The sequence below is a fragment of the Dromiciops gliroides genome, chromosome 3 (genome assembly GCF_019393635.1).
Source record: "Dromiciops gliroides isolate mDroGli1 chromosome 3, mDroGli1.pri, whole genome shotgun sequence".
NCBI lineage: Eukaryota > Metazoa > Chordata > Mammalia > Microbiotheria > Microbiotheriidae > Dromiciops > Dromiciops gliroides.
In genome coordinates, this window is record NC_057863.1 from 473,583,128 (window position 1) to 473,597,803 (window position 14,676).

At 37.3% G+C, this 14,676-nt stretch overlaps 1 protein-coding gene across 1 annotated transcript in view; it reads right to left on the bottom strand.

The window, feature by feature from the left end:
* Window positions 1–14,448, bottom strand: part of RFC3 (replication factor C subunit 3) — a 37,510-nt gene extending 23,062 nt beyond the window's left edge. Inside the window, exons 1-2 of the mRNA XM_043995291.1 lie at window positions 14,280–14,448; window positions 3,029–3,166 (exon numbers count right to left, since the gene is read on the bottom strand). Coding sequence (XP_043851226.1) covers window positions 3,029–3,166; window positions 14,280–14,366 — 225 coding nt within the window. The 5' untranslated portion in view covers window positions 14,367–14,448. The remainder of the gene's footprint in view (window positions 1–3,028; window positions 3,167–14,279) is intronic.
* Between the last annotated feature and the right edge of the window lie 228 nt (window positions 14,449–14,676).

The window sequence follows — 14,676 nt, forward strand, 5'->3', positions numbered from 1 at the left end:
ATTTTTTGGGGGGAAGGGGCGATGAGAGTCAAGTGAGCTGCCCAAGGTCACACAGCTAGTGTCAAGTGTCTGAAGCCAGATTTGAACTCAGGTCCTCCTGAATCCAGGGCTGGTGTTTTATCCACTGTGCCACCTAGCTTTCCCCAAATACATTTTTAATCAACATATACTCTACTAACTTTATAGAATTGTTAACGAGAAAATAAAGGACCAGGATCAGTTTGTTACTCCTTTCACATGGCTCAGTCAGTTCAATTGAAGTATTCACTTAACATAAAATGTGATATGGATGAATGTATAATGTTATACTTGGGTTTGAAAAAGTAACTTTATACTTGCAAGATGCATTGAAGCTAGTCAGCAGTTTATTTGAAAATGATCTCAAAGTTTTAATAGAATTCATTTAACCATTAGTTTCTCTACTGTGTTTACAGAGTAACACATCATAACTCCTCCAGGATAAACTCATCACCTGAAAGACACGGTTTTGATATTCTACACCTCCTAATCGGTTGCTTCTCCACTCGGACTGGGGAGCTGGAAGGAGGCATGATGAAATCCTCCCAAGGCCTTCCTCCATAAAGGCTTCTAGATACCTTCATTTACTATATGCTGCTCTACATGGTTCTCACTACAGGAACCTTTTATGTATTGTCTCCCCCCATTAGATGGTAAGCTCCTTGAAGGGCAGGGACTATCTTTCTTATTGTTATCTCCAGCATTTATTCCAGTGCCTGACACACAGAAGGTACTTAAATGTTTACTGACAATCTGACTATAAGCTTAACAGGGGTCAACAGTGAGATGTTATTGTTGTTTGTTGTTCAGTGGTGTCTGACCCCACTTAGGGTTTTCTTGGCAGAAATTCTGAAGTATTTTGCTATTTCCTTCTCTAGCTCATTTTAAACATGAGGAAACTGAGGCAAACAGGGTGAAATGACTTGCCCAGGGTCACAAAGCTAGTACATGTCTGAGGCTGAATTTGAACTCATGCAAATGAGTCTTCCTGACTCCAGGCCTGACACTTCTATCCACTGCACCACCTAGCTGCTCCAACAGTGAGATTCTTATTCACATGATGGTTAACATTTACACAGATGAAGGATAATAAAAATAACTGACATTTATATCATACTTTAAGGTTTGCAAAGAACTTTATATTATTTCACTTAATCCTAACAACCACCATGTAAGATAGGTGCTACTATTGTTCCCATTCTACAGATGGGGAAACTGTTAATCATACAGAGGTTATCACAAAGCAATTACATGTCTTACTAACAGGAATAAAAACGAGATTTTAAACAATTGAGAGAATCAGAGAAGGCTCCATAAAGGAAAGGGCATCTAGCTAAGCCTTAACAATGTCCAGCAGAGAGCTAGCTGATGATGAGTTTAGGGCTAGAAGTCATTTGTGTAAAGATTATAGATAATTCATGGGAACTTCACCTGAGAGAAAACATGTAGAAAAAAGATAAAGAGCCCAAAACATAATCTTGAGTGGGTAGTGAAGTGGAGAAATGTTTCCAAGGCTTTCTGCTGGCTGCTCCCCCATAGACTGCCCTCCCCTCCTCACCAAACTCTTAGGCTATGCACGGTGCCTTCAAAGTTTAGCTTAAATGCCATCTACCACATGAAGTTTTTCCTGAAGAGCCCTCACCTTTACTCCAAAAATATCGCTACATATACATATACATGTATGTGTATGTATATACACATCCACATATACATTATATATACATCCACATATACTTCATTTATGCATATGTGTACATGTTTATCCTCTGATAGAATGCAAACTACTCTTGAGGACAGGAAACAGATTCATTTTTGTCTTTTGACATGGTAACACACACACACACACACACACACACACACACACACACACGATATTCATGATTAGCAACATTGCTTTTATTTCTCAATGACCTAAATAAAATGCTAACATACACTAACAGGAACATCAAGTGATATCTTCTTCTACAAAGCCTTTCTTGATAACCACTATTCATAAGTTTCTGAACTTCTCTTTTATATTTTAGTGTTTATTAGTTAAATCTAACATCTCTCCTACTTGATGATAAGACCCTAATGGCAGAAATATATGATCTTTAAAGTTCCTTTCGGCTCTACATTCTATCATTCTGTCTCATAGCCATGATATACAATATTATATGATATAATAATGACTAGTATTCACATAGCACTTTAAGGTTTACAAAGCATTTTACAAATGTTATTTCATTTTATCCTCACCACAACTCTAGGAAGGAAGTGGTATTATAATCCCCATTTTACAGATGAGAAAATTAAGGCAGGCAGAGGTTAAGTGACTTGCCCAGTATAACAGGTGGTAAGTGTCAAGAGTCAGAATTTGAACTCAGATCTTCCTGACGCCAAGTCATTACTTCACTGCTGCTTCTTTTAGTTCAGTCTGGATTGGTTTCTTATACCCCTACTAAACTATAAGCTCCCAGAAGGCAGGGACTACATCTGATCTGACCTTTAATCTTCCCTAGCTCTTAGGTACTTCTCCTTAATAAATGCAGTACCATGTATCTTGGATATAATACCACAATATATTGTATATAATAGGTGTTTAGCAAATGTTTATTGAGCATCTTTATCTGCTTAACACACAGACACAAAGACACAAAGACACACACACACACACACACACACACACACACACACACAAGCACCTATGGGAAAAAGCCAAACTTTATCTTTTACAAATAAAGAAACTAGGGTTCTGGTATTTCTGATAAATCACACCTAGACCCAGTATCCATATAAGGGTAATGAAATGGAAATAGCAGGGCTTTTGAAGACAGAGGACTTAGATTCAAATTCTGACTCTGCCACTTTGGGAAAACTCTTTAACCTTTCTGAGCTTCAGTTTCCTTATCTGCAAAATATGAGGGTTAGATGATCTTCAAAGTCCTTACTTTCCAGCTCTAAAATTTGTGACACTAAGTGAATTTCTATCTACAAAAACATTAAGTTTCTCAGAGAGAAAAGAGCTTACTGTGATGGTCTGATGTTCAATCCTTAGCTTTTCCACTCCAGCTCCATATAGTTCCCTCAGGAGACACATAATTCTTGTCTTTTTCCCAGCACCTGATGGTCCATATACTAAGAGATGAGGAAAGTCCCCACATTGTACCTGAAAAAAACAAAGAAATAATTATTTTTACATATCTCCTTGCGGGCAAAATCATACATTTGTTCCTTGTAAAGTTAAGTTTTGATTAATATAGAGAATTTTTCTTTATAATAAACTATCCCTGAAAGTGCAAATATAAAATATAAATGTGAAACCTCAATCTAATCAAATGTATATTTTCATAGAATCATAGAATCTTGAGTTTGAAGGGACTTCATAAAGTCTTAACTTCAAATTGTACCCCAACACAAAGTTCTTCAGTCTACAAAATCCCCAATACATACATTTCCAAACTCTAATGGACCATCTGTGATATGTTAGTTACTAATTCCTGTAGCAGCAGTTCCATTGTTTTTTCCTTATACTCCAATAGATTTGGATATCACGACCTATCCAATACCTCCTTATTCTGTATGGCTTTTCATCCAATATCTTCCCTTAAATTTACCAGAGGGGCTCTACCTAACATGTTACAAAGCTTTCCTTGTTTTCTTCTGAAACTCTGAGCGTACCAGTGAAGCATGTGACCTGTCCACTTATCAGCTCCTGACCTTCAGCACATGCCTAGGCCATTCTCTCTTTCTATCATACATTTCCCTGATTCTGATCCTTTATCCAGGAAATTCTTCAAAGTCCCTTATTTGGCATATATCACAGCCAGACTGCAATTATCACATGCCTGCCTCTGGATTGTCCCTCCATGTGATATTCATCTTCAGTTCCTCAGAGACTACTGTGTTCTTTGTCTGAAAGCTATGTAATAACACGGGTAGAATTATAGTATTAGAAGTGATGGCCTTTGTCTATGGGAGAAGCATGGGGTCATTATAGAAGTTTTGTAATTTCAACAAAGCAGCTCTGCTCCTGTTTAATTTTGAACCCAACTCATTGTCCATTTTCACTATCTGTTCTAGATACACACATGTAAATATGTATTCACAAATGCACACATGCATACATCTCACATTCACTTTTCTAGCTGTCATTTCACAATGCTGAATAATATAATTAGGATGGGTTCCTATTTTGCAAAATGAGATTAGATATTTCCCATTTTCTTTCTTAATCTAACATGATTTAATTCAACCCTGTAATTTTCTAGATAATAGCCACATCGAATTTTAAGGCACACATAGCACTTTAAATATATTATCTCAATTGAGAAAAAGCATCTTTTCCTATTCTATAACTGACGTTTTTCACACTACAATATGCTACCTGCCAGAGGCAACCACATAAAGGCTTAAACATTAGAACAAAGTAACTATAAATTGCCTCTGTAACCATTCTTGAAATTGAGCAACAAAAAACATACTGAAAAATTTGTCAATAGTAACATTGTTAATCAACACCCAGTGTCAACTCTGAAAATAGTAAGCAAAATACACTGAACTGAAATTTGTAGGCATCATTTCAGTGTTTAAGTTCTGGTAAATGAGAACAGTGAATCCCCTAAAGTGGTCATATTATTTGAATTCACATTATCCCAAGTTATAGTTATATGTAAAATATGGTACAATATTTTGGTTCCAACCCAATGGAAATATGCCATGAAAAATTTTTAAATAAGTTTTTTATCTGTTTATTAACATAAAAGTATAGGATAAGAAAAATGTATTTTTGATTGAAGTTTATTACAAAGTAAAAGTAGTTACATAAAGCAAAATTTCTGAAACTAAAAAAATACTAAATATCATAACCTAAATAAATATTAGCCTACTTCAACAATATGACAAAAACATCAGTATTGTCATTCAAAATATTTTAGCAGCATAAACTAAATTGCCTTTTCTTTCTTTAAATCTTCATATACACACTGCTAAGTACAGATAGAGTTTTATCCCCAACTTCTCAAATCTGTATGCTCACATTCCCACACAAAGAACAAAGTAGTTGAATGGTCTGGGGTCTTATCTAAAATTAGAAATGCTTAAAATGTGATATTGCTATCTTTTCAATATTTTTTTAAACTGTGCTAAAATAACTTAGAAACCAGAATTTGAAAAGAGCATGTCAGCCATGCTTTCTTATTTGACTACCAAAGAAGTGGAAGTTCCGTGGTTGTAGCCTGTCATAACACAAGGATTTCAAGGTCAATAAACAAGTATGAGTTTTAATCTAAAATCCTCTTCTGCATTACCTCCCAATTGGTGTTAAGTGTTAGGTGATCCTTAGATACTCTAAATCAGGTTGATTTTTTTCCCCCTTTCTTAGAAACATAAAATTTGGAAGGCATCCTTTCCTAGAATAACTTTGTTTCATCAAAATAAAAAACGTATTGATCAGTATATCCACTTTTGAGTATTTCCTTCAAAATATCAGGCTATTTAGCTGCTGTTTCCATTTTTTTCACTGCCTTAAATAAACTTGAAGCTTTTGTCAGAATGTCTGCTCTAAAGGGAATGCATTTTGACTGCAATCTTCAATCCATATAGCTGAAAGACATTTCTATCATTATATGTCTAGTCCTTGTAGTTGTTTGCAAACCACAAAAAGCTGATGCATCTTTGTCTCTTTGTTTTATTTTGACTTCTTGTTTTATGATATCCTGTATCATAGATGCAGTATTTCAACATCTTGTCCTATTTTAGAGTTACTATTACCATGGTCATGCTATTCAAATACATAAAATTTTTGTCAAAATTCTAATAGAAAGCCTCTCTTCTTTTTTTGGACTGATGATGTTTCCATTTGAAGTGTTCTTCCTTTTGTTGATTTTAATAGCTATTTTTTTAAATTAACACAACAGTTGGGAATATGGTACAAATCATATCCACATGCTACAAAAGGTGTGTGTAACTGGCATGTTAAAATCCGCAACTAGCTTGAATGAATAGCATTAATTGAATTTTGGTTCACATTAGATGTGTAACGATTGGAATAACGCCACCTGCTGGATACTTACTGTAGAAGAGTTCTGCCCATGAAGGGAAGGTCTTTGAGGGCAAGACCAGGAGTCAGGAAGTGACGCGGGCTAGTGGGAGGAGGAAGGAAGAGACTGGGGCTGACTCTGGCTCTCTTTCCTGAGGACGCTGGTGGAGAGTGGAGCTAGAAATGCGCTCTCCCTTTAATAGATAGAAATCTAGGCCTTTCTCTCTCTCTTTACCAAATTCTTATTCTCCTTAATAAATGCTTAAAAGTCTAACTCTTGCTAAAGCTTGTAATTGATTGGCGACCACTCATTAGATATTTTAGACAGTTTAGCTAGAATTTTAACCCTTAACAGATGGCTGACCACGAAGAGGAAAGCTGAACCTCACTTCTGATCTTCTGGTTGGGTAAGAAATTTCCCCTACCTTCTCCCTTTAACTGCTAAGTACTGGCGTACTGGCTGTGTTTTGCTTTTAAATTTTTTCAAATGGACCTTTTAAACTCCCTAATTACCCTATTTTTGATTTTAGTCTGTTTAACCAGACAAATGGGGGATAAGATCATGTTAATGCTTTGTTTTTGTGGATTTTCTATTTTTCTTTTTATTTTTGTTAAAAGAGCCAGCAACTTACTCACACAAGGAAATATCTCTCCCTCTCCCAACCATGCTTTTTCAGAGAAACCTGAAGAGATTCCCGCAGCTTTTCCCAGTTCTAACACTAATTGTTGCTTTAATTTTGCATGCCTGGAGGCAATGACCCACCCTCTAGAAGCTTTTAATCCCTTAGCACCTAGAGGCAAAGTGGGGGAAGAGGAATCCAGGCCTGAGTTCAAAATCAAGTCTGATTCAAATTGCTCTGGTCCCTCCCCTCCTCTCCAGACCCCACCCTCTACTCCTCCCATGGCCAAGCCCATTGCTTCCCCTGCCTGGGAAGTCCAGAGATCTGATGCGCATGCTCAACTTTCTCTAACTACATTTGCAGCTTCAGGCTCAGCCCTTCCCCAGCCTGGCTGTGCTTCTGAAACAACCTTAGAAAACCCTTTAAATTCCAGATATGCTCGATTTGTTCATAATTTTGCTAACCTGCTTTTGTCTTTAATTAGTAATCTTATAAAGCATTTGTATGGTGAAAAGACTGACAGACAATATAGAGGGGTTAAAGAAGAAAAACTTAAGCTGAATAAGAATGACAATCATCACCATAGTTCAAGACTCCGCTTCTTTTGCCATGGAAGGGTACATATTTTACAGAAATGTAGAAGTAAGCAGCAAGGTATTGATATGAGTATTGGGGATTTTAGATATCGGAATCAAAAGTGTTCTGAATTCACTCAGAGTAATAGTATCAGTTCAGAGGTTACATAGGATTTCTATGCTATTACATATGCATTTTGAAATTAATGGTATAGGTTTATTTTCATAGAGATTTTAATGCTTTTGAGATTGTGTCTTATACTTAGTTTCTAAAACAAGGAGAATATTTGTAAAAGCTTTTTATAGTCATGCGATCAAGTTTATATTTTGTAATACTCTTATTAATATTAAGTTCATATTCATTTAGATTTCCCTAGTTTGAATTTCATTGTCTTTTATTGTTCCATGTGTATTTTTTTTCTATTTATTCATCTCTCTAAATTTTGAAACATTACAAGATGGTTTTGATTTCATAATACAATGTTAATTCTTGGAATATTGTGCTCCCATATTCTGAGTTGTTTTTGTTATTTTTTCTCAACTGATTATTTGATCAAACTCTTTAAAGCATTTCCCTGGCAAATTGGTTGCCATGGCAAGTGTAAAGAAGTATTATTTTTAATAAGCATATTCCAAAAAAAAAAAAAGAGGGGAACATTTGTAAAAGTTTTCTTTTTTCAAAAAAAAAAGTTTTCTTTGAGATTCTGTTGTGCTTTAACTTGTATTTAAATATGTTCTGATTTTTCACAAAAGTAATTGTATACTAAGTAAAAAAAATGGGTATTATTTGAAATTGTTGCGTAATTATATATTGTGTTCTGAGTCAAGATGTATTCACATTTTTTGCAATCATTATCCTCAATTTTAAATCCATATGAGACTTGGATTATGGGAACTTATCATTTAAGACATTAATTGCCTTTATTCTGAGTTATCAGATGCCAGTTGGCCAAGATGCCATCCAATCACAAGAGGAATACATGCAAGAGCAGACACTGAACTGTCACATGAGGGGAGACATGCATGAAGTCAAGGTATGGCCGAGGGAACGGCTTTTGACAAATGTTGAGGTTGGATTCTCTTGGTTTAATATTTTATTTTATTTTTCCCCACAATATTGTACAGATGGCTGGAAGTATTCATCCCACCCATCTCACTCCTACACCTGGCTTCTATGCTCCCTCCTATATGCCTGATGCCATGGACATCTCAATCCCATGCATCTGATTAAGTCTGACTCAGTTTCCTCCTATATGTTCAGTGGCATGGACATATATTCCATCCACCTATTTTAAGCCTGGCATACTGCATGGACAGTATATATTGCTCAAGTGTGGGAATGCTCATATCCCATCATTTCTCTGTTCTTTTATGGTAACCCCCATAATTATCTCAGATGTCATGATAAATAACAGTGTTGAATTTGGCCTTGACATCTGTTACCAATTATATTAGATTTTAAATTTCTCATAATGGCATGAGGATAATTAGGCAGATGATGCAAAAAGTGATAAAACAAAGATAAAAATTATTTTTATTAATTAATATTGCAGCAATTGTCTTCTCAATTACCCTCCATAAGGGGGGACTATAGTAATATTATAATTTTAAAGAATGTTTTAATTTTTGTTTTATTATATGTTTCATGTGTAACAACTAAGATTCTGAATTCCCTTAGACATGTTTTTGAGAACTTTCATTGTTTGATTTGATTATTGACAAAGCTATTTTAAAGTTGTGTTAAGCTCAATTTTGTAGGAAATTTTCCTGGCTGATTACCAGCATCCACACATCAACCCCTGAAAAGACTTCCATTCCACGACTACACCTAGAGGACATCTGAGAAAAGACTTTCAGAGACTTTAAATGAACAGTTTTGATTTGTTGTTTTTGTTGTTTTTTTCTCTTTCTGTTATAATATACACCATCTGTAACATGTATTCTCTGCAGAGGCCCTCCCTTTGCAAGACTAATGTCAAAGCGTCGGTTCATGAGGACAAAAAAAAAAATCGCCCCTCTGGACAAAACTTTCCTCTCTTCCTTTTCTATATTGTTGTTCACATATTATTAGTTAGCAATAGTTATTATATTCTTTTTACTGTTCCGTCAAGGAAACATTTTGTTTCTTGAGGAACAACAGGGGGGACTGTAACGATTGGAATAACGCCACCTGCTGGATACTTACTGTAGAAGAGTTCTGCCCATGAAGGGAAGGTCTTTGAGGGCAAGACCAGGAGTCAGGAAGTGACGCGGGCTAGTGGGAGGAGGAAGGAAGAGACTGGGGCTGACTCTGGCTCTCTTTCCTGAGGACGCTGGTGGAGAGTGGAGCTAGAAATGCGCTCTCCCTTTAATAGATAGAAATCTAGGCCTTTCTCTCTCTCTTTACCAAATTCTTATTCTCCTTAATAAATGCTTAAAAGTCTAACTCTTGCTAAAGCTTGTAATTGATTGGCGACCACTCATTAGATATTTTAGACAGTTTAGCTAGAATTTTAACCCTTAACAGATGCAACCTGGTATCATCTTATAATTTTCACTAAATCCAATTTTTCATATATTTTACCTTGCATTAATTACAACCTAGCCATATTAAAAATCAGTACCATTATTTGTAGTCAATATGTTGTGTAATATTTTTAAGGTATGAATAAGTTATGCTTGTCTCTTTATGCTATCGAGCTTTCTAAAAAATTCTTTTTACAGAAGATTTTTTTTTCTTTTAAGATCATATGATACACTTGAATATTCTCAAAAGACAGCAAAACAGAATCATAATTGGAAGGAACCTCAGAAGCTACTTAGTCTACCCTATTAGTGATAAATAATGTCATCTACAATATGCATGACAGGTGGTTATGGTCCCTTTGAAAACCTTTAATGAAAGAGACTCACTAATTCCAGACCAGTCAGCTAATTGTCAGTAAGTTTTCCTTACATTAAGTCAAATCTGCCTCTGCACCTTTCCACCTTGGATCCTACTTATGCCCTCTGAAGTCAGGCAGGACAAATCTAGTCCCTCTGCCATATAACAGCTTTTTAAATACATCAAGACATCTGTCATACCCCCCCCCCAAGTCTTATCCTTCCCCTAGGCTAAAACATCTCCAGTTTCTTCAGATCATCTTTACATAGCATGATCATGAGGACTTTCACCATCTTGGTTTCCCTTCTCTACAGCTATTAAGGCTACAGCTAATGAATGCCCTTCTTAAAATGTGGCACCCAAAACTAAACACGACATCCCAGATATGGTCTGAAGAAAATAGGTATAATAGCTTTATCTTCTCCCTGGACAGGGACATTATGCGTCTCATAATGCAGCTTAAAAGTGCATTAGCTATTTTGGCTCCATATCATACAAATGACTAGTATTAAGGAAGGTGGCAGTGAATCTACCTTATTCTCACAATGATTCCATACCCACAGAAATTAGGCCCTCATGGCCTGAAACCCCCATGCTAATCCCTTCCATACACTTCTCTATCCTGGCTTCCAGGTGAACAAGATACCTCTTCTCTGGGATGTACCCCTAAAGGGACTTTACTATCTACTAAGAAAAAATCAAACAAAAAACAGGAAATAGACCCAATATGCTTCCAAAACTCTAACTGCAAAGAGCCAAGAGCACCACTCTGGCTAGTCATAGCTTCCCACAGGGCCTTTAAGGTCCTCATCATCTCCTAAACCCATTTTTAACTATTTCCCATTGATGTCTGTCCTTCAGCCTGGGTCTATTCTTACCTTTGAAAATAACTTGAGTTTTGTAAACAGTCAAAATTACCCAAAGCCAAGTCAAGTGAGTAAAGTAGTTGAATGAGCCTCTGAATATTACTCTTTTGGGTCAAAACCATGATGTAACTATAAAACAACAAGATTTCTTGTGTGGCTTGTAAACTGGCTCTAAAGAAAAATAGAAAAAAGAAATTCTAAAATGTTTTAAACAACAGCAGCATTTTTAAAATAAAAATGGAAACACTGTGTTACTTTCTCAAAGAAACTTTCCTTTAAATCAGGGTTCTTAATCTTTGTTGTGTCATGGACACTTTGGGCAGACTGTTGCAATCTATCTACCTCTTCTTAGAATAATTTTTTTTAATGGATAAGAGAAAAAACATAGAATCAAAAATAAACCAATTACATTAAAATAGTTATCAAAAAATTACCAAAAAAAAAAGTTCATAAAACCCAAGACAAGAACCCCCCGATTAGATTCATAAGTTTGGGTTCCTGGTGCAATGTGACTCCTGATTAAGGTGACAGAATAATATACTATGTTCAAGAAGAAAAGATAAATGGGAGAGGCATGGCAGCAATTAAAAAATTAAGACACTGCAGAAATTTAAGGCATATAGAGCAAAAAAGCATTTACCTATTTAGCAATCCTAAGACTTGATGTGGGGCAAAAGTATAATGATCATTTGGGGTGCAAATCAAAGATCAATATAATAGTGGAAGTAAACTACAGGCTGCCAGGACATCTGAAAGAAATGGATGATGAATTCCCAACATAGATCACAATGCTGACAATGGAAGTAAGCTATACACCTGGGATACAACACATCATCTGTTCACATATTTCCTGGAGGTTGCTTTCTACAAAAAGCAGAGCAGCTGAAAAATTATTGATTTGTTTTATTGATAATTTTATTTTTTAGAAACAATGGAGGAAACAATGACAGACACTGTCATTCTGGTTTGTTTGGTTTTTTTTTTTCGGTAAGGCAATTGGGGTTAAGTGACTTGCACAGGGTCACACAGCTAGTAAGTGTTAAGTGTCTGAGGCCGGATTTGAACTCAGGTACTCCTGACTCCAGGGCAGGTGCTTTATCCACTGCACCACCTAGCTGCCCCGACACTGTCATTCTGGACTTAATCCTGACAAGTAAATAATTTGTTGATAACATTAAGAAGAAAGGAACCTTAGAAGGAAGTCGACAAACTGTCCTGGAATCTGACGGATAAGGCCAGAAATTTTGAGAATAGTCTGACTTCTATAATGGCCAATGCAGAAGAATGGTTTCAAAAAGTTAAGAGATAAAATGTAGGACATCATAGCCTAATAGAGGGCAATCAACTTTAGAGGGACAAAAATCTCTCAAGATTAAAATCCTAAAGATGCAAAAAACAAATAAAATGCAAGCTGGATCCTGGCCTTCTCCCTCCCCTCCATATATTTTTTTTTCACATAGTTGCCAAAATAAGCTCCATAAAACAAAGCTATGTGATTTCCCTGCTCAAAATCCACTAGTGCCTGCCAATAGAGTCAAGTTCAAATTCATCAGTCTGGTATCCAAGGCACTTTATAAGATGGCCTCAATCTACTTTTTAGCTTTCTCTTCAGATATTCTCATCTAATTTATAGTTTAGCCAAACTGGACAATTTGCCTCAGTCCCCACAATTGGCTAGACACAAAGGAATATCTCAGTTTTATGTCATCCTACTTCTGAAAGACGTTTGGAACACTGGAAAGTGCATCAGACTGAGGAATGAGGAGACCCCAGTATGAATTTCACGTGAGCTGTTTGCTAGTTGTGATCACAGGGAAGTCAGTTAATCTTTCAAGGCCTTAGTGTCCACATCTGTAGAACAGGAATAGAGGTTGGACCTGTAAATTCACCAGTAGAGAGAATTCTCTCAAGGGAGGATAATTTAACAATCCACATCAGCACTTTATCTCTCATTTATATTCTTAGAGTTGCCTAGAACATTGAAAAGTTAAGTGGCTTACCCAAATTCAGACAGTCAGAAATTCTTGGCTTCTAAGGAATCTAGATGGCACTGTGGACAGAGCCATACAGTGTCAGAAATACCTGTTTAAATTCAAATCTAGTCTTAAGCTGTGTGACTTAACCTGTCTTCCTTAGTTTCTTCATTTGTAAAACAGGGATAATGATAGCACCTATCTCCCACATTTATTGAGAGGATAAAATGAATAAAATTTGCAAAACAATGCAAAACTGTTCTTTACTGTTATTAGTGACTCCATATTACTTCTCTTCCTTATTTTGTACAATCAAGATAATACTTTCACTACCTACTGCACAGGGACGCTACCAGAAAAGCTCTAAACAAATCTTAAATTGCTATATACGAGTTAACATTATTCTGCGTGTGTTCTGTCACCCTCTCTCCATCTCTATTTGTCAAAATATTGCTGCCTGATGGAGGCTTAACACATTCACTGTTCCTCTGCAACCAAAACTGTTCTCATCGTTCTCTGGAAAACCTTAACAATTTCCCCCCTATTTTTCTTAAGGCATTTATCACATTCTGTCTTGTATTAACTATGTGAGTATATGTATACCCAGTAAACCGCATCCCAACTCCCTCTCAGATTTTTCAAGGTACTATGAAACACTGTGCTCAGTGTTTCATTTTTACCATTTGTTTCCTAGAAACAGACAACCTGAATTCCTTTGCTAAACTGCCTAGTTTTTGTCCTTCAGTTTTCCCACCCAGAAAGTAGAATTTCTTTTGGTGAAAAGAAAGTGCTAGGTTTAAGTTTGGGGCATCATGTCTCAAAAAAAAAATCAAATAATGTACGTCGCTCCAGTTAACTCACAGAAACTAAGCAGGGCAAGGGGGGAGGGGGAGCCATTTATTTCATCCTTATTTTGTTTATCTGAGTTTGGAAGGAGCTGTTTTTGTTATTTTTTAATTACTGTTTTTTCTCTGTTTCCTTAGCTCTTAGCACAGTGTCAGTCACATGGAAAGAGCCTAATAAATGCTTGTTGATTCACTGATCAGCCTGACAGTTAAGCTGAAGTGGGGGTAACAGGTTAGGTCGCAGCCCTTCACATCTGCTGGGGTGGGGGGGAGAGACAAGAGGGCGTTTACCGACTGTCACAATCGGCCTTGAAGATTCAGGTCTTTTTCCCAGGAGCAGGATAAGAGGCCCCAAGAACCACCTCCCTTCTCATCCTTCCCTGCCCCCACCCTGCGCAAGTCCCTGAGAGGGGAGGCAAATTAGGGGAACGGGGTCGGGTCCTCCCCACCATGCCCGAGCTCTTCCTCGCCGGCCCCCGCCTGGCCAGCAGGCCGCTCACCAGGTTCCGCAGCTGGGCCGCTTGCTCTTTGTGATAATCCAGCCGCCCCAAGGAGGTGGGCCGATACTTGTCCACCCAGAGGCTCATGTCGCCAAGATTCACCTCCTCTGAAAGCTTAAAAACCCCGCGCCCGCGCGCTTTTCCCGCGAGCTCCAAGCCGGTTGCGTCACTGCCGGCTCTGCCCAGTGAAAGCTGATTGGATAAAGGAGCCGAGGCGCAAAGTGACTACGGAAGGTGTAATTAGCAAGCTGACCAATGAGGGCTCCGAAACTCGGGGCTCGTCTGGGGTGTTCTCGCGACAAACCTGGCGTAAGTCGGAGTCAACGTAGCGTCTACGCTCCCCTCCCCCTAGAGGAAGTTTGGAGCCGCTAAGGGGAGGGAGTGAGGGGGAAAGACA